At 47.7% G+C, this 26,973-nt stretch overlaps 1 protein-coding gene across 2 annotated transcripts in view; it reads right to left on the reverse strand.

The window, feature by feature from the left end:
• Positions 1-26,973, reverse strand: part of DRC3 (dynein regulatory complex subunit 3) — a 742,340-nt gene that overhangs the window by 156,142 nt on the left and 559,225 nt on the right. For both annotated transcript variants that reach the window (XM_069645719.1, XM_069645718.1), the window contains exons 8-9: positions 25,644-25,818; positions 18,717-18,848 (exon numbers count right to left, since the gene is read on the reverse strand). In XM_069645719.1, coding sequence (XP_069501820.1) covers positions 18,717-18,848; positions 25,644-25,818 — 307 coding nt within the window. The remainder of the gene's footprint in view (positions 1-18,716; positions 18,849-25,643; positions 25,819-26,973) is intronic.

Raw genomic sequence — 26,973 nt, forward strand, 5'->3', positions numbered from 1 at the left:
CTCCGTCCCCCAAATTTGACATGACTTGTTTTAGTTTACCCTTCAATTCCCTTCCCAACAGTCTCCTTATCTCTACAGGCTTTCACTGCAATGATCTTTCCTCTGATAGTGGCTTTGAATGTATCCCACCTCAAGTTTTGATTTGTGTCTCCCATCGTATTATCTCAGAAGAATTCCTCAATACCGTTCCTTATTTACTCCATCAGTACTCCGTCTTTGAATATATATGATGGGTATTTCCACTTCCACAGCCCGGTTGAACTGACCTTTCTCTTCACTGTCAATGTAATGGGCTTGTGGTCTGATAGAGCTATTGCCTCTACTTCAATTTCTGCTACCATACCCAGCATGCTCTGGGATGATCCATGTATAATCTATCTTCGGGGAAGACCTATGTACGTGGAAGAAGAATGGATAGCCCTTCGTATCTCCCCTCTTTTCCCTCCAAACTTCAACCAGTGCTAGCTTGTCTATTTCTTCACACAATTCTCTCGAGTGTTTACCCTGGGTGCACAGTCTGCCTGTGCACTTATCTGCTTTTGGATCCCAGGCCATATTAAAGTCTCCTGTTAGAATAATTAGTCCTTTGGCACATTTTTCTAATTTGCCTAGTTTCTGCTGGATGAATTTATCTTGCCCCGAGTTAGGCACGTAGATAGTGACTATAGTGTATAAATATCCCCTTGCCTGTAATCCTGCTCCCAAATATTTGTCACTGGGATCTTTTTCCCATTCTGTTACTGTGAGATTGAGGGTGGTTCTTATGGCTATCACCACCCTGCCTTTTATCTTCCCTTCGATTGATTGAAATATTTGATTGTATCCCTAAGTCTAAGCTTGTGCTCATCAGTCATTTGCTGGTGTGTTTCCTGTATTGTCAGGAGGTCTCGTTTATCCCACTGCAGGAGTCTTTCCTGTTTTTTCCTTTTCAGAGGGGAGTTGAGCCCGTTGATGTTCAATGACATAATGGTTGTAGTGCTGGACCTAGCCATCTCCCGGGTTGTTCCTGAAAATGTATGTCTACCCCTTTGTGTCTCGGTTGGGACTCCCCCTTCCTCCCCCTCTTTCCCATCCCCTAGACAGCCTCCATCCCCTAGACAGCCTCCCTCCCCCTACCCCCCTCTGGGTTCACTCAATCGGCCTCTAGCCCCTTCCAAATTGCCATTTTGGGGATTGAGCTCAATTCCCGCCCCAGCCCTATTAACTTCAGGCTCTCCAAAGCCCATTTCTTGATCCCAATTCCCGCCTCCCCCAACCCTCTGAAAATTACCTTTCTAACACATTTGCCATCCACGGGATAATTTCTCTAGATATTCTCTGGAACCCTCTTCTTTCTTGTTATGTGGATGTAGGGACCTTCGGGCCCTGATGCTCATTCGCTTCACCGTAGTCCATTCCCAAATTTTCCTGGTTTCTAGGCCTTTCACTCTGGGTTTGCTGGGTCCTGCTTCTTTCTCCTCTATTCCGAGTATGCCCACTCCTTCGTTGCAGGTTGAGATACAGTGCTGTCTGCTCTCCCATTTGAATACTAGGACAAATGGGAAAGTCCATCGGTATCTAATGTGCTTCTTGCGGAGGTACCTCACTACGGGGCCCATTCTCCTCCTCTTAAGCAGTGTTATTTGGGACAAGTACTGAAAAAGTTGTATTTCTGAGCCATTATATTATAGCTGTTTCACTTTTCTAGCTGCCAGCAGGATCTCTCCCTTCTGGCCATAGTTGTGGATTTACGCCAGGATGTCTCTAGGTCTGGCTCCCAGAATCTTCCTCAGAGGGCCCACCCTATGGACTCTGTCCAGTTTCAGTTTGGCGTCCCCTTCCAATTCTGTTAGGTCTACAAATATTAGCTGGATTGCCGTCTTGAGTCTATGTCTTGCCCATCCTCAGTCAGGCCTTTTATCCTTACATTCGATCTCCTCAACCTATTTTCAAGATCCTCAGTCTGCAGCTCCGGGTTGTGGGTAGCAGTCTCCAGCTTTTCCACAAGTTTGTCCATTTTCATGGTGTTTTCCGCCAGGTCCTGCAGCGCTGTCTCATTCGTGTCTACTCTTTCCTCCAGTTTGTTGACGTCTCCTTTTACCTCGTGAAGAGCTGTCGCCCAGTCTTCTCTGATCTTATCTAACTGCACCTGGACCATTCCTGTGATTTTGTCTGCAAAGTCTTGGAAGTACCTCCTAAGAATCTCTTGTGTTACTGCCTGGTCTAACGCCTCTCCACCTTGTGGCCCCATGCTTTCCTGTATCTCCGGGCTTCCCTCCACTTTGGACTGAGTCTCTGTGTCCTTCCTCCATAGTTTTTGGATGGTGCCGTCCTGTTTTTTTTTGTGCCTTTGATTGCAGCTTGCACTTCTTTACCTGTATTTTTCAACATCTTCCCTTGTGTCCTCTTAGAGAGGGGCTACTAACGCTTCCCTTTGTTTATTCTGTCCGTAGGGGGGTCTTGCGAACTTCTGATATGCCTCATGTGTTCTGCAGTCCCCAGGGACATTTGCTTAGTCTATTTCACCCCACTCTGGGTTCTGGGCTTTCCTTCACTATAGAGGGCTCTTTTGTTTCTAGGCTGGAGAGGTATTTTCCCTTATGGCTTACTTACCCTCTTCCATGCTCCTCCTTTTTGTTCTTATTAAGCGGGGTCCCCCAGGTTGAGGGTATCCACACCCTTAAGCGCCTCTCCCTTCTCTGTGCTTGGTGTCCCGCTATTTTCTATGTGCCCCGGGCCTGCCATTCCAGGCTGCCCAGGGTCTGGGGGGGCGTGTTAATTATTTGTCCAAGTAATCCCCACGGTGTAATCCGCTCCTGTCCCTGGGTTATAGCCCCAGGTTTATGTCATTAGGGCCCTGGGGGACAGTGGGGGAGCAGGGACACACCTATCACCTCTGCCTTGATCCCCCGGGGCTCCTACTCACTGCTCCGGCTCCGCTGTGCCTCCTAGTCCTGATCCACGCACTTCAGTCAGTGCTGTCTCCTCCTCTCACCTTTGCATTGTCCTTTGCTCCTCTGGAGCTTTTGCTTGGTCGTCTTGCCTCCTCCCTGGTGGTGCGATGTCCACTTCTCCTGCGGGGCTCCTGAGTCTGAGCACCCCCAGTTCTTCTCACATCGGGGGTTCTGTTCCACCCACCTCTTCGTGGGGATGATTTCTTCCGCTCCTCCACCTCTGGGCCTTCGTCCCTCACCGGCTTAGCTTTCGGAGCTGATTCGATTGCTTCCTCAGGCCTTTCTTCCGCACTTCCCCCGTTCTGTTTGCGTCGTCTCCCAACGGGGAGCGAACCACTGTGTTTTCTTTCACAAACGTCGGGATCCTTTTAGGCCACCACTTTGGGGGGTAGCAGCTTTCGCACCTGGGGAGGGTGTGACACCAAGAGCTTTCAAATAATGTTGGAGGTCAGGAAAGTGTCGTTCACGGTGCTCTCCCATTGGCGGCCATCTTTGAATCTCCAATCCCACACTTCTAATGGCTTTCTGTCAAGCAGAATAAGTAAGAAAAACACATTTTGTTGCTAGGAACTACAAGTTCCATAATCCCAAAAGTACTGGGATGAGGAAGAGGGCTGAAGAGCAATGTTACAGTAGTAGTCATCCTATAAGGCCTAATCCCCCGCACCTGAGGGAGAGAGACAGGCTTAAAAGACCCTCTCAGGTGCAGGCCATTAGATGGAGCTGTGGCTGGAGTATGTGCAGCAGCAGTAATAGCAGAAGGACGAAAGCACAATGTTGGCAATCCAGGCAAAAGTGGGAGTACCGAAGGGATGCAAGGCCTTTGATCAAGCAGATTTCAAATGCCTGTCTTGAGAGAATCCTGTTTCCCCAAACTCTGAAGTGCAGAGGTTGCACAGCAGAAGGCATAAAGGAAGAGTGATTTTCTCCATGTGAACCTAATTGCAGAGATTGCGCAGCAGGAAGCGTGCCAGAGACCGTGGCTAGAAGGTGTTGTGAAGCTGAGGTTCTCAGGTTAATTGTGTGGCCGGACCGAAGATACCTTCAACGAGGAAGGGTGTGGGTCCAAAAAGAAGCCAAAAGTTGTAGAAGTCCTGCAGCACGCAAAGAGAAGACTACAAAAGCCAGTGAGTGTTACCAAGTGTTCTTATCCCTTGCACGACAATGGCAGGCAACTGTACCCAAAATCAAATCACTCCTGTATAAGTAAAAGCAAGTGAAACGGATTGTCGATTGTCAGACAATAGGAAGTCTGAAAAGTAGCACTTGCATGCAAGCTAACAGTATTCCTTCCAGTCGTGTAAGAGAAAAACGCAGTGAACCCTTTTAATTCAATATTCAACTTGCTGAAAACAGATGAAGGAATGGTGGCATGGGCCTAAACATTATTCTGAGATGAAGAGTGATCTCTGAATCAATTATTACACAGTTGAAACCAATTTAACACTACAGTTAAGTGATTGAACATTAGCGTTACAGAGTATACAGAGCAAGCATTCCCCAAGCCAAGAGTGAAACAAGTGTTGCTTCAGCCAGGAGTGAAACAAGCCTTTCCCAAAGCAATGGTGTGGCACAAGCATTGTCACAAGCCAAACGGGATACCAGCATTGCCCAAGCCAGGAGTGTGCACGCATTGCCTAAAGCCAAAAGAGACTGACACCAAGGTTTATAAACAAACTACTCTGGTTGGCAGGACGCAAAGAGGCAAAGGCAAGATTGGGGAAACGGAAGCTGGCTGCTTGAGATTGGTCTCTTAAAGCTGATACAATTTATATTGCCAAAGCCAATAGGAGAAAGAGAGGATTACATCCTAAGGGTACTTTGTGGTTATCGTTGTGGCAGACAGACAATAGTGGCAAAGAGGCTTCCCTTCTGAAAAGTGAATGTTCCAAAGAAGAGCGCCTTGCTTACTTGAAGGTGTTGAAGTGCATGAAAGTGAATCTCGTCTTGTATAAAAAGTTGTTCAAAGTCACAAAGAAGCAGACTGTTGAAGCTGTGGTATTAGTTTGGTTGTCAGTGGATTTGAAATTTTGAGGGCACAGTTGAATGTGGAATACTATGGGGCAGACGAGTAGACCCACATGGTGAAGTCTTGCAGAATTTAATCTGAGCTGACAGTTGTTCAGGTGGTAGTAGAAGTGCTGTGAAGTCATCCTGACAAAGATAAACTGTGATTTCAAATGCTACCAAGAAATACTTAATAAGTGTTATCCAGGAGTTATGTTTCATTGCCCTTATCAGGACTTGTGTCAATTTGATCGTAACAAAGAACTGCGTTTCTTCTTTGACATTCATAATTTGTGGCAAAGCATCTTGTCAGGAATAATACTGATGCTATTTGATGAAGTGGAAAGTCATTATTCAAGCAAGCAGAGACACTTTTCTGCTGTGCGAACTTTGGTTAATAGAACTTTCTTTTGACACACTGAAGGAACCAAGAACTGAATTGAGACTTTATTACAAACCCGGATTTACTTTTTTCTTTTTGTTGAACATTGGAACTGAATTTACCTTGAAAGCTGGGGAAGGGGAGTTCACCCAGGTTACCAAGAAAGAATGTGAATATCATTGTTGATATTGTTGTGAATTGCCATATATTGTGGTGAATTGCCATATATTTCTCTAGTTAGCGTGTTTTCCTTTAATTTTGATAGGCAAGGAAATCCTCGTCAAAGTGGTGGTAATACAGTTACCAACACAGATAACGTATATCGCCAGACCTGTGGTATAAATCGGTGGTTCACCTGCACAAACGAAAAGCAGGAATGGGCAACCACTCTTGGAAGCTCTCGGTTGCCCTAGGAGAAGGCCACCTGTACCTCCATCTTGTATTAAACTGGCCAACACCTGCTTGGACAATGGGGTACTATTCTCGACCAGATGTACTTCCGGGGGCATCGGACCCACACCCCTCCCCTGAGGACGACGACACTGGATATCATCAGATTAGAGCGACTGACCCTCAAGTGAAGAATCAGGCGGTCCCAGGAGGATAGACTGAAACTGAAGAGGGACTATGATTGTGTTCTATTGATGTTAAAGGGGAGCAGGGTTACCTAAACGCATGTACAACAAATATAAAGGGACAAGACCGTGAGGCGATATAAGGGAAGGCAAACTAGAGGCGGGTTGGGTTATTAGTTTGGGCGGTGGGTTGATAAAATGCTATCTGTTTATAATAGTTGATACCAGGCAATAAACGTAGTCTTGCTCTGTCAATTTCCAATACGACTCCTGAGTTCTTTTGTCTGATTTGTACGTTCATAGAAGTATATTAAAGAATTCACCCACAGTCAGAGGCTTAGGTTAGGAGAACGATGAGGAATCTGTGGGAGGAACATACAGTAGAAAGTACATTACTATGGGTAAGTCATTTTTGTTCTTCTAATGTATTGTGTCCTCCCACGGATCCTCATTTTAGATAGACTCCCACAGCAGTTTTGTTGACAGAGGTGGGAGAAGTGGATTTTTGTATAATGTTCTGATTATTGATTGATACTGTGCAGAACCACTGTTCCAAATTGAGCGCCCTGGCCCAACAGAGTGTCCAAGCAGTAATGCTTTCAGAAAGTGTGGAATAAGTTGCAGCATTGCAAATTTCCTGCACTGGAACATCTCTTTCGAGAGCCGAAGTAGTTGCCACTCCTCTGGTAGAATGGGCTCTTAAGTTTTCTGGGACATCTTTTCCCGCAATGGAGTTGCACTCCGCAATGCATAGGATGATCCATTGCGATAAAGTTTGTTTGGTGACGGCTTTGCCTATGGCCAGTGTAACCAATAAAGAGTTGGTCATCTTGCCTGACATTAGCCATCCTAGAATTGTATAAACTACGAGCCCCTTTTGGTTCAAGGCTGTGTAACCTCTCTTCATCCTTAGAAGGGTGAGGAGGTGAGGAGGAGGTGGATAAAAAGCTGTAGCTGTTATAGTTATTTTCTGCGTCACATGGAATTTGGACACCACCTGGGAAGGAAGGAGGGACAAACACGTATAACTACCTTCTCCTTGGAGAATATAGTAAATGGTGGTTTGCATGACAAGGTTTGTAGCTCACTCAGTCTGCGAACAGAACTAATGGCTGCCAAAAAGATGGGTTTCATGGTTAATAACCTGGGAGGACAAGAATAGAGAGGTTTATATGAGCTCCCATAGTACCAGATTCAAATCCCACGACAGAACAAGAAAAGGGACCAATGGGAAAGTATTTGTCAATCCTTTGAGGAATTGAATAACAATTGGCATCTTAAACTAAGAGCCTTGTACTCGTGTGCGTTTAAAAATGCACTGCAGCTGTAATGCAAGTGAAAGGATCAATATCTTAAGCTGTACACTAGCTGCAAAACCTGTTCCACCTGCAGCGATATAGGGTCTTTAGCTGCTGGTCTTCTAGCCGAAAGCAACACCTCAATCACGTCTTCCAGAATCTTACCAATCTTTATATCTCACCTCTTAACCTCTGAGAAACCAGGCATGAAGGTTCAGAGTTCGGATTTCTGGGTGAAGAAAACGGCCTCCATCTTGCGAGAGGTCCACTCTCTGGGGAAGACGGAAAGGAGGGCATATGGACATGTAGAGAAGGTCCTGGCACCTCGTCCTATTGGCTCAATCCAGAGCAATCAGGATCATGGAGTTTCCGAACATCCTCAACTGCCTGATGACATGAGGAATGACAGGGACTGGAAGGAACGCATACACAAGTGGAAATTCCCCAGTCCACCATGAACGTTTTCCCCAGAGCTCCTCTCTGAGGAAATTCTGTCTGCTCAGAGCATCCGCTGTTATGTTCTCTTCTCCGGCTAGGTGAACAGTCGACAGAGGGATCCTGTTTTGTAGTGCACAAAACCAGAGCTGCATTGCCTCCATGCACAGTGGTAAGTGACCTTGCACCTCCTCTTTTGTTGAGTTAATGCATGGCCACAGTGTTGTCCACCATTATCAGGACATTCATCCCCTGTATAGAAGGTAAAAAGGCCTGTAGCACCAGTATGATCGCCCTAAACTCTAACAGGTTTATGTGTAGTCTTGATTCTGATGGTACCCAAAGTCAGCTGATCATGAGATCGCTCATGTGAGCTCTCCATCCCATGTGGGAAGAATCTGTGACTAGTTATCTCCGGCCAGGGTTGCCAAAAAGGTTCCCCTATCATCATATTCTCCTCGCAGGTCCACCACAGGAGATCCTGTGTAACCTTGCTCTGGACCTGAAGAATGTCCGTCATCCTGCCTGAGAATTGTGACCATTGGGATCTGAGGAACCACTGGAGGGACCTTATCCTTAGGCAGGCTTCTGGCATCAGGAAAATGCAGGATGCCACGAGGCCCATTACCCTCAAAGTCTAATGGTGCTAGATGGTGGGCATTCTGAAATCACATCGGCAATATATGTTGAGCCTTCAACTCGGGAGGAGAAGCCTTCCCGGAGGAAGAATCCAGGACCACTCCAATGAACTGAAGCTTTTGGGAAGGTGTCACCTGGGCCTTCTTGAAGTTGAGGGAGAAGCCCAGTTTGTGGAGAGAGTGGCAAGTGATGTTGAGATGTTCCAGAGCCTGTCTGGAGAACACGCTCTGATCAGCCAATCATCAAGGTAGGGTTAGATGTGAATCCCTCCCATCCTTAGATTCACTGCCACCACTGCCATCAACTTGGTGAAGACCCTTGGGGCAGAGGTGAGCCCAAAAGGCAGTACTCAAAACTGATAGTGAGAACTGCCAGTGGAGAACCTCAGGTGCTTTCTGTGGTTGGGGTGTATAGCCACATGAAAGTAAGCATCCTGAAGATCAAGTGACACCATCCAATACTGAAGCTGAAGGGCCTGTAGGATCTGCAAAAGAGTGACCGATCTCGAATCTGTCCTTCCTAAGGAACTTCTTCAACCGTCTGAGGTCCAAGATGGGTCGCAGTCCTCAGTCTTTCTTGGGGACCAGAACATTTGTGGAGTAACAATCCTGGTATTGTTCCGCTACAGGTACCCTTTTCACAGCAACTTTCTCAAACAGGGAAACAATCTCCTGTAGAAGGAGTGGATCTGGTTCCCAAAATTATTTCCCTCTCGGGGGGACAATCTGTGAGCCTTTGCAGAAAAGGGAGACAATACCCTTGGGCTACGGTCTGTAGGGCCCATACATCCAAAGTAATGCAATGCCATTCTTACAGATGTTGGGTCAACTTGCCTCCCACCGGGGTCCTGTAAGCAACGTGCTCAGAGAGGTTTTGGGGATGTGACGGAGGGCAATGAGGAAGTTACTGCCTGAGCAGTCCCCCCAAGCCCCCTAAGCCTCTGGAGGCACATGCAAATCTTTGTCCTCTCTAGGTAGCTTGACCTCTTCCTCTTTGGCCAAAAGAGGCATAATAATGAAAGAACCACTACTCCAAACCTGCAAAGGTGGTGTTGTTGTGGTTGACGAATAGCTGCCCCTAAGGATTTTGCTGCAGCTTTGAATCTTGTAGCTTCTTTAGACTGACAACCGCCTTTGAACCAAACAGGTTGGACCCATCAAAGGGCAAATCCAGAAGTCTTGATTGGACATCAGAGGCAAATCTAGATTTGCTTAACCACGCAAATCTTCTGATCACCGCACTAAAGCCCATACACCGGCCCGATGCAGTCCGACACATCTAGGCCTGACTGAAGCAACAGGGAAGTGGCCTCCTTACTATCAGCCCAAGACCCAAACAACACCCTAAACAACTGACTCACTGACATTTAAAGCTGGATGACAACCAACAACCTCAAGCTAAGCCAGACCAAAACACAAATAATTATCTCACCCCAGAGGACAACGAAACAGACACACAACTGGACTGGCCGCCTGCCATGTGAACTCAACCGGAAGCATGCCTGCCATGGGAACCCAACCGGAAGCATGGGTTGTGATAAAAAATCTGGGAATACTCATGGACAACGGACTCTCACTGCAACCACAAGCCAACGTTAGAACAAAGAAATGGTTCTACCTCCTGAGACTACTTAAAGGGATACTCTCCTTCTCACACAGAACTCTTGCAAGCATCTCCCTAGTATTATCAAGAATCAACTATGCAAACAGCCTCTAACTTGGAATGCCAGAATGGCTCACTAAAAAACTCCAATGCATCCAAAACACTGCAGCAAGGATACTCCTGAGACTAAACAGAAGAGATAACATCACACCAGCCCTGAGATGTCTACACTGGCTCCCAATAAATAAGCGCATTAACTTCAAAGCCCTCTGCATCCCCCACAAATCACGACAAGGAGCTGAATTCTTCCAGGCCAAGATAGGTCCTCCTAGTTCTACAAGCACCAACAGAAAAGCACATCCTCTAGCCTACTCTCTTTTTCCTCACTAACCTACACAACCCACTTTCTTACAGAACCACCTGAACGCCTGGAGACCATGCAAATGGTAAGGGTGCATGGTAAAAGTCAACTTAACATAACATAACATCTTTGATGAGATTATTGAATTTCTCTCTCATCTCACCTTCAGGGATGTTTTCTGCAGCTTGGGAAAAAACATTCCACAATGTAAAGGTGTATTTCACCAGAGCACAAGATGCATTAATGGCTTTTACAGCCATGCCTCCAGCAGAAAATGCCCTTTTTGCCAGGGTGTCATACTTTTGATCGTCCCTATCGATGGGGATGGTCGCATAAGCCACAGCTTTTGAAGTGGAGGTAGGGTCCACAGACGAAGGTATTTCCTCACCAACTCTTTGTTCACAGCCAGAGTGGTGTCAGGTTTCGGCCAGTTTTCGACAATGTTTTTTTAAAGCTGAATGAAAGGGCAACACAGGCTCTTTCGGAGGTCCTCTATCCTGGATGTCTGGAAGGTCATCCTGAGTAATGTCCTTTGCAGGACGCCCCAACCCAAATATTTGATCTCCCTGTTCATGACCGTTCTATAGGCCGAATTTGGGTGAGCATTCACATCTGGCATGTCGAAATCAACCTCAGGGGAGGTATCTAGACCACCGGCTTCCTTTAGGCAAGATTGGAGATCAACTCTTTTAGAACATTATGAGTTCCAAAATGCTCATACCCGAAGGAAATGCTTCCTCCTCGTCTTCCTAAAAAATGGATCCAAAGGTTTTGAAGAAATCCATCTTTGACTGAAGCTTTAAACTCGAAGTTGGATCCGTGGTCGACATTGATGGGCCTTTCGAGTTTGACTCCTTCAACAAGGAAGTCACAGGAGCCTTTGGCTTCAATGTCTGCGTGATCAAAGCTATCAACGCTACTTTATCCGTGAGGTTTACTGACTCAGGCTTTTAGGCACATGGGTCAAAGCCTTACTAGATTCTCTGCGGGTCTTGGAAGACACAGTGGGATCACTAGGCTTCTTCGGCTCTTTGGAGGGACCAGGAGGGCTTGCCATCAAAAATACATCCATCCTTTTTGGACAGAACATTTTCCATTCGGCCGCTGAGGTGGTTTTATCGAGAAAAAACATACCCGACACTTGTCGGGCAAGGAGACGGAAGATGAGGAACAATGGTATTGTTTCTTCAACTTCTTACGTGACGATGAAGAAGGAAGAGTGACGGGAGTCGCTCCTGGATCTCGACCGCTTGCCATATTTAGAGCATTTCTTGGCCCTTTATTGAGAGTTCAGACTGCCCACCGGTCTCTGATAGGTGAAACCAAAGTCCGGGGTAAACCCTCCTGGGTTAGAAAACCCAATAGATGTTTAGGTATTGTTCCTTGAATAGGTGATCAGCATTGGACTGCAGCCTTGGAGTATCAGAAAAGGCTGTAAAACAGATACTAGAATTAAAAATAACAAGAATGGATTTTGCAGGTAAAACAAGGTCAGAACTATTGGTAGGGGGGTTAAACGGAACGATGATAGATCTGAAAAAGGGCAAGAGGAGGAAAGTTGCAGTAAAATAATCAGCAGGGAAGATCACAAAACAAATTCATTGGAGCAAACTTTAAGCAAAAAAGGACTAACAGAATCTGACAGGTGGGAGTCAAGAATGTCAAAATTAAAAGCACTGAAAACAACAATGAAGTCGCTTAAGAACGCGAGACAAAGCGGACACAAAAATAAAAATGCAAAAATGGAAGTTGTGTTAGAACGCAATGAAGGAAAACAATATAGACACAGGAATAGTTACGGCTCTCCTGAAGGGTGGGGAATGTGTTGCGCGAGGAAAGACAAAGCGTTCTTGTAGATTGGTGAATGTGTTGCGCAAGTAGAACTGGGCGAATGTCCAGATGTCCCACGGCAAACTACGAAGGAACAGGATGAAAGGAGACAAGACAGCTATCAAAATGGGAAGGGCGAAATGGAAGGAATAGAGAAATACAAGGATAGCTAGGAAACAGAATACTTCCAGTAGCGTTGGGATCCAGGTTGAAGCAACGTATCTTGTTGTTCCATTAAGGAGGCTTTTTCGAATGAGCCGCTTCTGAGCAAATTTCCCACTGGCCATTTTGAGAACAACTAGACTTGTGTGAGATTAAGCAGTGAGGAGGTGTTGGGCGCCATGTTGTGTGTGCAACTGAGGGGTCTTACTGCATCTCCATTTGCGCCATAATGACCATGAAAATGTTCTCTTCACAGGAGTAGAAGATGGAAACTTTGAAAACAACTGACCTAGGGTGAATTTCAACCTACTCTCTTTTAAGGCTTTACTGTTCACGGATTAGCAGAAGCCACATTCAATGACTTTGTGTTATTTGCTGAGGCATCAGAGGCAAATCCTGTCCGGATCAGTGATCGACATCTTTGAGTCACAGTCCGCACATCTCTTAAAGCCTGTTTTCGGGCGTAGACATCTTGAAAGTTTGAAAAAGAATTACGACGTTCGAATCACTGAGGTGAGGCAAACCGTTCCAGGAGTGTGCTGTGCATGCGGAAATACAGAACTAAGGCAACAAGTGCAATGCGTGCTATTTATACTATCATCAACGTCATGTTATGGACATGTCTAAGATGGGGAATCCATGGGAGGACACCATACATTAGAAACACTTGCTCATGTGAAAACCTAACACAACCTTTCAGATGAAGCCTGGATTTGTTCTCAACACACCGGTAACTCTGACAACCTTCACACTGACCTAATGGTCAGAATGAAAGCCACCTTCCACAGTAGATACATCAGATCCAAGGAATGTATCTGCTCATACCAGAATATCATCAGCTTAGACAGCACCGTGTTCAGACCCCATGCTGCAGCTGGCAGGTGCATATGTGAGAACTTGCAAATCAAACCCCTCAGAAACTCCTTAACCACAGAACTGTGAACAATGATTCAGGCCAGAGCCTTTTTCGATTCTTTGTGATAGTGGACAGATGAAACTTTATCAAAGAATGCTACAAGCCAGACCGAGACAAGTTCAGTAAATAGGGTAGAATCTGTGAATCTGACACAGAATTATTGTGGGTCTGACTAAAGGTATTAGAAGCATAACCTTTTCCAATCCTTTGCATAGGTGTCGCTGGTAGATACAGACCTTGCCTATATGAGAATCTCCATATGTTATGCCCAAAGGCTAGTTGACCAAATTCTAGGCCCTCAGGAGCCACACTGCCAGAGTAAGCAATGTCTGGTCTTGATGAAGCACTGTACGATGATGATGCAAGGTTATCTGGGGATCCTGGGACAGATGTAACAGCTCTAAGTACCAAGGCTGTCTGACCCTCTTTGAGGCTATCAGCATCTGCAGCTGTTCCTTAGCTGTTTGTCCACTCTCAAGATCAGAAAACGCATCCCCCAGACTCTGTATGATGCCACCTGGAGGCAAAGTTTCATCCTTTTATGTTTTCTTCAATGATGAACAGATGCCCCCTAGGCCCCTCTACATACCAAAGATTTCCTTCAGCAGCAGAGCATCTACCTCCCACTCAAGGCACTCTTTTGGCTCTCTGCTGAGGAGGTCTGTAATGACATTCTTCTTCCCTGCCAGAAGAATCACCAACAACTGAACCTGAAGCATGCAGGACCAAAGCCACAGGGCATGCACCTCCTGAGACAATTTTAGGGACTCCATTCCTCCCTGCTTGTGGATTAGTACATCATTGTTGTGTTGTCCTTCTGGATCATAATAGCCTTTCCAGAGAATACTGAGAGAAAAGCCCTGAGGGCCAGCGTATCACCCACAGCCCCATGTGGCAAACCAGAAGAAGGTCTCGGACCAGTGACGGACATGTTTGAAGGGTGTTTATTAAAAGTAAATGAAAACTCCTTGCTTGTTCTATCTCAATGAGGGAAGTCCCTACCTGGAAACTAAAACCTTTGGTGATCGTCAAAAGAAAACAGCCCATGGTCCAAAATTCTATCCAACTAATCTGGCTCTACCACTCTTGAAAACTTAACTAAAAGAGAGACTGAAGCAATGGCCTATATCTTATGCTTCTGCGTGGGCCAATCACTTGGATGGCTTGTCGCTATATTCAAGTTCGTTAATATGATAAAAGAGTTCTCAACTTTTCTGAAGACTTTGTCGGTCAGAAGAAAGTATCTTCTGTATGGTTCCCTTTTCCTCTCCAGATTCCCTTTTAAACACAGTTCTCTTTATAACAATTTTGTGGCTCTTGCACTCCCTGAATTCCCATGGCAGACCTGCGTTCTCCCAATCAACATAGGTCACATAGGGTTCTTGCCCACTCAGGTGTCTCATGGTTCCCGTAACCTTGTCGGCTTTCCTAGCCTTGATTCAAAGAGTTTGTACATATATTGTTCTGACTCATAGGGGCCACTTGCCTGCTCAGGTTTCTCAGGATCCCGTAACTTTGTTGGCTTTCCTCGCCTTGATTCAAAATGTCCATACCTCTCAGTGGTTGTCTCTCTGGTGCTGCTTATCACTGCAGCTAGCGTCTTTCTATTGTAGAGCTTGTGGATCCAGGCTCTCCCCGGTAATCTGGTCTCAGCAGCAGTTACCAGGCCCCAGACCTATCAAAGATTCTCTATTGTCATGCCACCAGAAGAAATGGGTGCTTCCCAGTCTCTGCCTCCTCCCCCGACCTTGGATTCTCTGTCCAACCTTATGCCAACCTTCAGACATCCAGCTAGGATCTAGCTCGCCCTCCACAACACCATCTAGCATGGCTCTGCCCCGCCAGGATATCTCCTCTCCAGAGGCCTGTCTCTGCGTAGCAATTACTCTTCTCCCTGCATAAGAGTTTCCACCCCATTCGCAGTTCCTCCTGGGTTTATGTACGTCACCATGAACAAAGAGGGTGTGTCGTCCTTCTGTGACTGGCGCTCAGATGAAATTCAACATTGCCTGAAGCCAAAGTGTTGGGAGGAATGTCAGTGGTTGGTGTAGTCAAAACAGGAGTAAAACAGTTTTTACAAGCTCCATGTAGGCAGACAATGTATTCCTGACTGAGAGGTTGTCAGGGATGGCACTCTATTAAGAGTGGCACAGGACACCCAGAAAGGGTTTGGGTGGTTGTGCCAAATAAAGTGGACAGATAAGAACACACACAGCGGAAAGGAAAGAGAACGAAGAGTAGGCAAGAGTAGCAAGGGAAAAGATACAGAATGAATACCCTCTTGGGGTGTATGCAGATATAGGAAAAGAGTATTCCACGAACCTTGGAAATACTCTAGCCTTCTGCACAGTTTGCTATAACAGAGGCCCACGCTGTTTGCTCATGACTTGGAACAGCAGCTATGGGTGTCTGTAATGTAGAAACGAGACAAGGGAAGGGGCAGAGGTTGACTGATGGGAACCAACAGACAAGCTCTGTACAAAAGGGTCTACAAACAGTACAAGAGAAGATACTACAGACAAATCCAGGAAAGGAGGTGATAGCAAACTAGCAGAAGGAAATGAAGGGAAAGTCGTGTAACAGGATAGGATAGCAGAGAACAGTAAGGAACAAGGTTGAGAGCTCAGAGGAGCAGGAAAGCAATGAGTAAGCCCACAGGAGTGGGACTGGAAGGTAGAAAACCCAGAGGAAAAGGGCTTAGGGCAGCGGAGTAAAGCAGACTGCACGGCAAGGATCCCAAAAAGGGCCGGGCAGTAAGGAGTGAACCCTGAGGGACAGGGCCGCTGAACGTAGAAGGTAGCAGAGGACTGTAGAGGGCTGCTAGGGCGAGAACCCAGCGGAAAAGGTAGGTAGTAGGCAGCGGAGCGTGATAAGCTGCAAAGTAGGAAGGCCCAGAGGACAAGGGCTAAGGCAGCCAGAGAGGTAGGCTGCAGAGCAGGGAGCCCCAGAGGACAAGGGCTAAGGCAGCCGGAGTGAGGCAGGCTGCAGGGCAGGGAGCCCAGAGGACAAGGGCTGAGGCAGGAAAGCAGCAGAGCGTGATCAGCTGCAATGTAGAGGGTCCGCAGGGCAAGGGCGGAGGCTGGGAGGTAGCAGAGCGTGATCGGCTGCAATGTGGAGAGCCCGGCAGGGCAAGGGCGGAGGCTGGAAGGCAGCAGAGCGTGATCGGCTGCAATGTGGAGAGCCCGGCAGGGCAAGGGCGGAGGCTGGAAGGCAGCAGAGCGTGATCGGCTGCAATGTGGAGAGCCCGGCAGGGCAAGGGCGGAGACTGGAAGGCAGCAGAGCGTGATCGGCTGCAATGTGGAGAGCCCGGCAGGGCAAGGGCGAAGGCTGGAAGGCAGCAGAGCGTGATCCGCTGCAATGTGCAGAGCCCGGCAGGGCAAGGGCGGAGACTGGAAGGCAGCAGAGCGTGATCAGCTGCAATGTGGAGAGCCCGGCAGGGCAAGGGCGAAGGCTGGAAGGCAGCAGAGCGTGATCCGCTGCAATGTGCAGAGCCCGGCAGGGCAAGGGCGGAGACTGGAAGGCAGCAGAGCGTGATCAGCTGCAGTGTGGAGAGCCCAGAGGAGCAGGGCTGTGAGGCAGGGAGCCTGGCAGGCTCTGGCTGGAGGCAGCAGGGTGGAGCAAGCAACAAGGCAGGGTCCAAGCAGGAGAGAAGGTAAGCAGCAAACAAGATCCGTAGGAAGAAGCAAAAGGTGGAGGAAGGACTCTCAGATGCAAGAGGCTGAGCCACTGCAGGCAGCCGCCTTTATACTGCCTAGCCCAGCACAGAGGCAGGCTAATTGGTTGCACCTGGCGAAGCACACCTGCAGGCAATCGGCCACCTCCCTTTCTGTTCCTGGGCTGGTGGAAGCAGGGCAAGTCCCTAGGGCTTCTGGGGGGTGTAGTTCCTTTTTGATAACCAATAGGAACAGCCAGGAATCGATGCTTGTAGCCAGGTGCATTATGGTATGTGTAGTTTGTTGGAAATAATAATAAAACACCAAAGTCTTGCAAATGGGAAATAAAGTTCCCAAAGTAAATATAGATGGATCCAAAAGTCTGTTGTAAATAAATGATAAACATATAGTCCAAATTGAGCGTAAATGGATGCGCCCATGGCGCAGGCATGACAGAGGTCCTTATTGTACTGGGAGTCCTTCTCCCCGAGAGCGGAGTCACTCCCAGTGAGGTCCCAATTGCCCAGACCCCCAGGGAGGCTCCCCTCCCTACCCTCACAGGGGCTGGCTCCCTTCTGGGGAGAAGGGACGAACTGACCAGATCCATCACACCCAAAACATTGAAGCGCCACCTCATTTCCTCCAAGGACCACAGTCTCTGAACCTGAAAGAGCTGCAGATGTGCTCCACAACCTCAGGTCAAATTGGACGTGTGTCAGCAGCGAAATGTATTTCAAATTTATTAGTGAAATGGTGTGGAATAACTGTCTCCTGTGATCAGTGTGGCATGATCAGAAGACCATGTGGCCAATACTTTTCTACACACCAGCCACAGACCAATGGAAGCTCAAAGGAAGAGGATTCAAATACCAGCAAGAGCAATTGGGTTGCTATCATTTAACCACCTGAATCAGACAAGAAAGTCCAGGACTGTCATGGGGGTACCCTTGTGGAAATGGCACTGTAAAAAATTAGAACGAATACCCCCAATTCAGCAACGAGGCAATTGAGGAATGCCAACATCACGCTACCCAATCATGGGCCCTGACAGAGGAGGTCATAGGAGAATAGGTTTATAAAAGGCAGAGCAAGTTATTGTGCAAGGTTCAGTATGAGAGGCAGTTAACTAGGAGCAAGGAGGACACCAGGACAGCAAGCGCTGTGACGAGGCTCCAGAAAAGCTGAAGGGCTGGAGAAAAATGAAAGGCCTGATAGAAGGTACGGGCCTATGAAAGTGGGAGAAGCTGAGAGCCAGGAGAAAGCTTAGAAGCCCGACGACGGTTTTGGCCCTAAAACAGGTGAGGAGCCTAACAGGTTGGACAGCCTGGAACCGTTTAATGACCCCTGAGTGCTGAACAGTGATCTGGACACCATATCCCTGAACAATGAGGAAGGCTCTATAGCCTTGAACAGTGGGCTCAGCAGTATATTCTGGAATAGTGAGCTGGGCACTATGTCCATGAAGGGCGAGCTGGGCACCATATCCCTGGAAACAGAAATTAGTGATCCAGGAACCCCGAGTGGATTACAAAAAAGTGAGCTGGGCAATAAATCCATGTGACTGAATGCAGCAGACAAGCGAGCTGGGTACTATAGCCCTGTGAACATAATTAAGGCAACACAGCATGCTGAGCACTTTAAACCTTGGATAGTAGCCTGAGTGGATATTCATAGAGAGACCACTATCCCTATCAGAAAGATAATCCAACAACCGCATGGTTTACCTCAAACCTTTGCTGAGCTAGTTCCGAGACAGAAACATCTTGTTCAGTTTTCGATAAACCCCTACTTCCCAGAAGCATTTATACCAACCTCATGCTGATAAGAAATAAAGTGTTGAAATTCATACTTTTGTGTAATGCATTGTGTTGGTCTGCCATACTTCTATCGTAGCAACTAAGCTCATGTTCACTGACACCTTACCTCCAGCTGATCCACCAGCTGCATCTCCAGGGTCATCAGGGCTTCACTCAGCGAGCTGATGTCTTGATTGTACTCTGCCAATTTTGCGTCTAGGATAGTCGTGTCTGCAATATGCTGGAGCTCAATCAGAATCTGCACATGTTCATAAAGAAAAGCAGACATAAAATCCAAGGGTTATTTACGTCTGAACAGTAACAATAGAAACCCAGACACCTGCACTTCAATCCGTCCCCTAAATATGTCCACGCTGTTCCCTACACACCGCTGAACTTAGTGCTTGTTCTGATGCCAACTCATGCCCCTTCCAGTCGGATCCTAACCTGGATTTCCTGAATCCCCACCTGACTCCATCTTCACTTGACCATATACCTGCCCTGATTAATCACTGGTCCTCTGGCTCCTCATACAGCTCACCCATGCCCCACTCTCCCTGTTGTCTTTACAACTTAGTTTTCCTTTGCTATATGATGGTGCTCAATAAACTATATTTACAATGATGAGCAACGTTGTAAGTCAATCGCTGTACAACAAAATAAGAGGTTTGGTCTGGTGGGTTAGGCAAACTTGGTTCTCCCACATTACACTGAGTGATCTTGGGGGGTGGGGGGGGGGGGGAATGAATTCTCTGTCTGGCTCAGTTCTTTTAGCAAGTTTGGTCAAAATGAGTCAAAGGGCAGGGAGATTCACAAAATGTGCGTGCTCCATTCAAACCTCCAGAGGACTTAATTAGGGTCACAAATCTCAAAAAAGTGTACACGCAACCTCAACATATGTTGCACAAAGTGGGAGCTAATGCTGGTCAGTGAAAGGGCAAGACTTTATTTCGAGGTATTCAAGATATTCCGTAAAAATAATCTCTACTGAGGGCAACTGCTTTGTGGGCCTTATCGAGGGCTTGGCAAAATTCCCAGCGGCCTTCGGTCCATATTTGATTACTATTACCCTCATAATACCACCTCGGAAGTCCAGATTCAAAGGTGGTATACCAATTACATAGAACGCCCTTGGGCTTCTGAGAAATTGCCATCAATTGTAACTCCTCCATCTTGCGATGGGAAAGTGGGGGAACTGCGTCCAGCCAGGTGCTGAAGTTATTTCTTAAACTTTGCTTCCAAACTCGAAATATTGCGGTGCGGTAAACGTGGCAGTAATGTTGTTACTGTCGCTTTGCTCGCACACCAGATACGCGTAATGAGCAGTGGAGTAACTTTGCTAAAAATGTTGGGGGTGGGACATGAAATCTGAAGAAAAGGTGCCACAGCCAAATGAATGGGGACAGAATAGTGTGCCATGAAAGTTGGGGGGGACAAACACCCCTGTAACCCCCTAAAATGACGCCCATGGTAATGAGGCTCTTTGTCGTTTTTCTCCCGGTTGTGGCAGCACATTAGTCACATTGTGGCTAAACTGTCACTCAAATATGCAGGCGTGGGATCGCTGACTTCTATGTTATGTTATGTTATGTTATTTTGCACTTATATAGCGCCTTATATACCATTGGTATGGTCTGAAGGCGCTGGTAGGTTGAACGCCCTTGGGAACCGAAGTTCTTGTCAGTAGAGGGAGGAGAGAGGGTCCAATAGGTGCGAGTGCGCATCTGGTATGTGTGCAGCTGGTGCGAGAATTCCTGTGGAAGCTGCTTCATAGCGGTAGGTGTGGTGGCTGAGAGGTCTGGAGTATGTGTTCGAATCTGGCAGGAAATTATCCAGACCGAGAGTGGCAGCGTAAGGCCTGAGGAGAACGCCTGGCTGGGGGTGCGAGACCAGCAGTGCTTACATAGAGTGATGTGGAGTGAGCAGCGTCAGATGTTGATATGAGAACAGTTATACCGAATGGTGTCATAGTATCTCTGTGTTCTAGTTGGGTGGTGGTGTAAGGAGAGAGTAAGCGTGGGGTGTGATATGAGGTATGATCTTTTTAAAGGATCCATGCACATTCGTCGGCCCTCCACCCGTCCTCTCGCCATACAAGTCCTCTCGCTACACATGTCGTTTCGCCACACACGTCCTCACGCCACACACGTCCTCTCGCCACATACGTCCTCTCGCCACATACGTCCTCTCGCCACAACACGTCCTCTCGCCACAACACGTCCTTTTGCCACCACATGTCTTCTCGCCACCCACGTCCTCTCGCCACCCACGTCCTCTCGCCACCCACGTCCTCTCGCCACCCACGTCCTCTCGCCACCCATGTCCTCTCGCCACACATGTCCTCTCGCCACACATGTCCTCTCGCCACACACGTCCTCTTGCCACACACGTCCTGTCGCCACACACGTCCTCTCGCCACACACGTCCTCTCGCCACACACGTCCTCTCGCCACACACGTCTTCTCGCCACACACGTCCTCTCGTCACAACGCGTCCTCTCGCCACAACACGTCCTCTCGCCATACACGTCTTCATTCCACACACGTCTTCATTCCACACACGTCTTCTCTCCACACACGTCTCCTCTCTCCACTCATGTCTTCACTCACTACACCCGGCCGCCCTCCACACCAGGCCGATCTCTACACCCGGCCGCCCTGCACATCCGGCCGCCCTCCACACCCGGCCGCCCTCTACACCCGGCCGCCCTCCACACCCGGCTGCCCTCCACACCCGGCCGCCCTCCACACCCGGCCGCCCTCCACACCCGGCCGTCCTCCACATTCATCCGTCCTCAATACTCATGCGCCCTCAATACTCATGCGCCCTCAACACTCATGCGCCCTCAACAGGCATTCGCCCTCAACACTCGTCCGCCCTCAACACTCGTCCGCCCTCCACACTCGTCCGCCCTCCACACTCGTCCGCCCTCAGCACTCATCCGCTCTCAACACTCGTCCGCTCCCAACACTCATCCGCTCTCAACACTCATCCGCTCTCAACGCTCATTCGTTCTCAACATTCATCCACCCTCAACACTCATCCGCCCTCGACATTCATCCGTCCTCAACACTCATCCGTCCTCAACACTCATCCGTCCTCAACACTCATCCGTCCTCAACACACATCCGCCCTCAACACACATCCGCCCTCAACACACATCCGCCCTCAACACACATCCGCCCTCAACACACATCCGCCCTCAACACACATCCGCCCTCAACACTCTTCCCCTCGATAGGTCGGTGTGATGGTGCTAGTTTGGAAGCCGGTTGGTTTTAGGGGAAGAGCCAGGTTTTCAGTAGTTTGCGGAAGGATGTTAAGTCCTCAGTTAGGCGGATGTGGGGTGGGAGCGAGTTCCACAGGGTTGGAGCTTGGGCTGAGAATGATGTTCCGCCTATCCTGATTGAGTTTGTCTTAGGAATAGTTAGGAGGCCGGCTGAGCTTGATCTTAGGGTGCGAGAGGGATGATATGGTATTAGTTTTTCTTGAAGATATTGAGGTCCAGTTTTATGCAGTGCTCGATGGGTGAGGCATAAGGTTTTGAAAGCCACCCTACGGGCTACTGGAAGCCAGTGCAGTGTCTTGAGGGCTGGGGATACGTGGTCTCTTGGACCTAGCGCAAGTAGCATTTTGGCTGCCGCGTTTTGTGCTCTTTGGAGTTTATTCAGCTGGTAGGCATGGATTCCGAGGTATAGGGGGTTTCCGTAGTCCAGTCTGGATATAACGATTGATTGGACGGCAGAGACTCTGTTCGGAAATGAGAGGTATGGAAAGATGCGCCTGAGGGTTTTAAGGTGGTAGTGGCAGGATTTTGAGACATTATTGACTTGGCGCGAGAGTGTTAGGCCGGAGTCTAGGGTGCATCCAAGATTTTTCACTGTGTTGGAGGGTGTCGGTGAGTTGCCCATGGCGGGTGGCCAGGGAAGAGGGTGCGGAAGAAGATCGGAGTTGCCGCACACCATGATTTCTGTTTTGGCGGGGTTTAGGAGGAGGTGGCTTTGGGTCATCCAGCGGTCAATGTTAAGGAGGCAGGCTGCCAGGTCGGGTCGGGAGTTGGGTTTCGAGTTCAGGAATTTTATGATTAGTTGGGTGTCGTCGGCGTAGTTGTAACATATGATGTTGTGTGAGCGAATTATTGGCGGGAGGGTGGTCAGGTAGAGATTGAACAGCAGGGCAGATAGACATGCTCCTTGAGGGACTCCCGTGTCGACTGGTCGAGCTTGGGAGGTAAAGCCGGAGAGTGTAGTTATTTGGTGCCTGTCTTTGAGGAAAGAGGCTATCCATTTAAGAGCGGTTCCACGGATTCCTAGGGAGTGGAGGCGGTCTAGGAGGATTGAGTGATTGATCGTGTCAAAGGCAGCGGATAGGTCAAGGAGGATTAGTGCTGCGCATCCTGCGGCGTCTGCTGTCATTTTGAGGTCATCCCAGATCGACGTTAGGGTGGTTTCGGTTCCGTGACGTGATCTGAAACCTGATTGAGCAGGGTCTAGGAGGTTATTGGCTTCGATAAAGGCATTTAGTTGGGAGTAGACGGTTCGGTCAATGAGTTTGGCAAGGAACCTGGTGTTTGAGATTGGGCGGTAGTTTTTGACCTCGAGAGGGTCGAGCGAAGATTTTTTTATTAGAGGTTTGACGTATACCATTTTGAATGCCTCGGGAAATATACCGGAGGAAAGGGAGTCGTTTATGATAGATCTTGCGTGCTCCCCTGCGCAGGGACACAGATACATGATAGTCCCCCCCACCCCCCAATAAATGCCTACATGAGGGACATGCCACAAAAAATGTGTACCATACTTCCACCATAGTTTTGAGGTTAAACACAATAAATTAACTTTAAACACTTTGAAAGCCAGAAACTGAAGGAATGAGGTCATTCGGTGTTCACATTATTTTATTTTCTACTTATTCATCTAACTATAGCAAAAAACCTTTTGCTATACGAGAGGTTTAAAAATGACATATTTGATTTGGTGCAATCAAACAAGACATACACCAGTAGACTAAATATACCTCTGAATTAGCACACGGCGATCGTTATTGACCTCCTCTCAGCCAATCAGAATGTTTGGAGTGCAATCAATAACTACTGCCAAGACTTCTCTGGGAGGACCCTTTTTTTTTGTTGCAACGTGCTATTAAACACACGAAAGAGAAACGCAATACATTGGAAAATGCTTTGACTCTCATAGAAAAACCATGTACTTTTACACAACACCTAGCGCATGCTCATATGTTAACCTGTTCACTTCAACGAGGTTGCAATTAAAATACTTAACTTATGAAGACAACCATGTTTTTTAAATACTAACAAATAAAACCACATTTAATTTACTAACTTAGTGTGTCTATTTATCTTATTAACTTCAAAAATAACATGTTTTACTTTAGCACCAAAACTACAAAAAATGGGTTGCTACTGCCACAATGTGCTAATAACCATCTGGACCGCAGGAAGGGTCATTATCGCTTAGGAAATGACCCTTCCAACTCATGACCTTCAGATTCGCGTGGAGCCATAACTTGGGGGTGGATCATTACCCTGTGATGTGCCCATGGCAGGTGGCATTTACAATGGATACCGTATGGTGACTGCTTGCTTTCTGCTGGCGCATAACGATGGCAGACCCCATGGCACAGCATTTGCGCCGGCATGAAAATCCATTTTCCGAGGCCCTCTCCGTGGGATAGTGGATTGTTTGGGGAGGGTGAAAGGTTGGCAACCTCTATACCGAAAGCAGGAGGGAATGTAGTGTTGTAAAGATTTGCGAAAAGTTCAAGTTTCGAACTAGAACGCAATAAATAACATAAAACATGAGGAATAAGGACTGTCAATGTTCGTTTCTTTGATTTTTATGCCCAATAGAGAACATAGTTGCCAAGTGGCACCAGGCCATCTGTAACACCACGATCAAGTACTGGCTTTGCATCCAAAAGCACTTTACACTTAAGGCTATTGCAGCTTAGTGTTTCCCATTATAAGTATGGCCCTAGGGCCCAGGGCTGCTGCCTAAATGCAACACATGACAAGTGCTCGATACTGTGATCTGTGTTCATCCTGCAGGTCACAGGTGCTGGTCCCGGCACAGCCAACTCAAAACATGAACATACTTTCTGGGCCAGTAAAGGACAGGGCAGTAGCAGAGGCTGCTTTTGGTACCAGGGGTGTGGGGATATAATAGGGTGCACTGGGCAACAGGGGGAGCAAGGGGTGTCCGCCTCCCCCTATTCCCTCCTGGCTCTGCCACTGGGATAGGGAGCTATTGCCCGGGCACTACCAGCACAAGAATGCCCCAGACCTCTGACTGAGGAACAATGCTATTCATTTCCGGCATGTGCAGCATTGGCAGTGTTAAACTTGTGAGGTGGGGCAAATTCTGCCGAGGAAGGTATGGCACGTGCACCAAAACTAGTTGAGGCCGGCAAAACTCATTCCCGATTGTATTCGGATATTAGTTGGTACACTCTCCAGCCAGGGTCAGAATGCAAATCTGCCCAGCAACAGGTGAAATTCAAAATGTGTGTTGAGCCACCATGATCCAGTGGGATTAGGCGTGTGCTTTACCTACCTGCAGGGATACATATACTTCATATAAATGCAGAGGTAAGAAGATTTAAAGCAAACTGTGTTTTGTCTTTACTCTCCCTCACCCAGCAAGAATGTGCTCATATGAAGCCTATACTTGGCAAAGAAAAGGTCATTCCAGAACTGATCTGTTGTTTAGACAAACCTCTGATGCTACAGCCTCTGGATTCCTGCACTGCCTCTAGCTCAAACTATCGAGGTCGAGTCCACATGCACACACAACCTTACACAACCACAACTCTACCTCAGCCCACTGCCTTTCCTTACCCACCTAATTGTACGTGCTCCATGCTCACCTTTCTTCAACTACCCCTCAACCCATACCCTCATCATCTCTCCGTCACAATGCGCAATATCCATTGGAACAAGCCCCACCTCTGAGACACAACTACGCTAGAAACGTGCATGCACTTTAAAACATTTATAAAAACAAGAGAGGGCATGCCAACCCCAGCAATCACTCACGTCAAAGTTTCTTTCCTCAAACTCCTTCAGCAGCGTCGCTCCTTTCTCCTGGTTTTCATTGATTGCCTCCAGCAGGCACTCGTCGAATGCCGCAACCTCCGCTTCACGCTTTGCCATCTCCTTCAGCCCGAGGTCGAATATGTTCTGGCAGACCTCAATGCACCGCAGTCTGTACGTGATGCCAGAGTCAAGGTGCACCTTTGCCTACAAATGCTTTGTTTCCACCACAGCTCAAGGACATAGACTGTGAAAAGTCCCATGAGCAATGTCAGGAGGACTCATCAAAGGTTGCTGCTGCTAGTTTCCTGTTCCGGACTAGAGATAGTCCTGGTTTTAGCACATGGCAGAGTGAGCTCTTGGTTTTATGTGGTTCACACTTCTTGTGTGGGGTGTGTGTGGGGGCTTGGGCAGAAGAGTGCTGTATAAAAAGGACCATAAGGAAAGTGTAGTGCTCCAAAACATTTGCATGTGAGAACTGGTACTCCCTTAATGTGAACATTAGAGCAGACTCGTGTTCTAGTGTATAGAGGAAGTAGGTTCCTGTGCGTAATGGGAGTGTTTACTATGCTCATTGGCCAACTAAATAGTATAATCCAGTCAGAAGATCCACAATAGATATGTATGAGAAACATTTAGTTCCAGTAGTTTTCAGTACAGATTATTTGCACCGTATATTGTTTGTCCTGAAACACCTGACTGCATTTTACTATTCAGTGGGTCGACAAGTTCAGCACTGCTTACTGTTACCTTAGTTCTAGATCCAGACATGTAAACGCTGTCTCCACCATCTGCTATATACTTCCAACATTTTACAGAGCGCATGTGAGACAAAGTCCCTTACCTTATTTTAGGGACTTACATTGGGGAGACGAAAGGATCAGAAAGCTCTCTGAACAAGTGGCTGATAGTACCGGGCGGTAAGGCGAGGGCCCTATGGTCACCCTCAGTTAGACCTTGTCACTGGGCAGGAGACCGTCACATGGGAGGCAAAAGTACAACTTGTGCTGTGAGGGTCTTGCTAGGAGACCGACAACCTCACACTGGGCCTTGAACCACACTCTAACCCAGATTCAGCAAGATGCAGGCACGACTTATATCAGAATCTATCATAACAACTCCATGGCTCTGCCAAGGCTTGCGTCGGGTCCCCTGCGGATGTGCTCCGCAGTGGTCCACAGTTGCTGGAATCCATGCGCAGACACACAAAGACCAGAAATCCAAGATGGCGGATTGGCTTCTTGAAGCTGCAGCCAAGCCGCTGCTCAGATCACACACTAAGACATATGCTTCCCCTGTGTAGGTTAAGCATTATACTGTAACCAATCAAACT

The sequence above is a fragment of the Ambystoma mexicanum genome, chromosome 2p (genome assembly GCF_040938575.1).
Source record: "Ambystoma mexicanum isolate Mex_15411 chromosome 2p, UKY_AmexF1_1, whole genome shotgun sequence".
In the NCBI taxonomy this organism is placed as follows: domain Eukaryota; kingdom Metazoa; phylum Chordata; class Amphibia; order Caudata; family Ambystomatidae; genus Ambystoma; species Ambystoma mexicanum.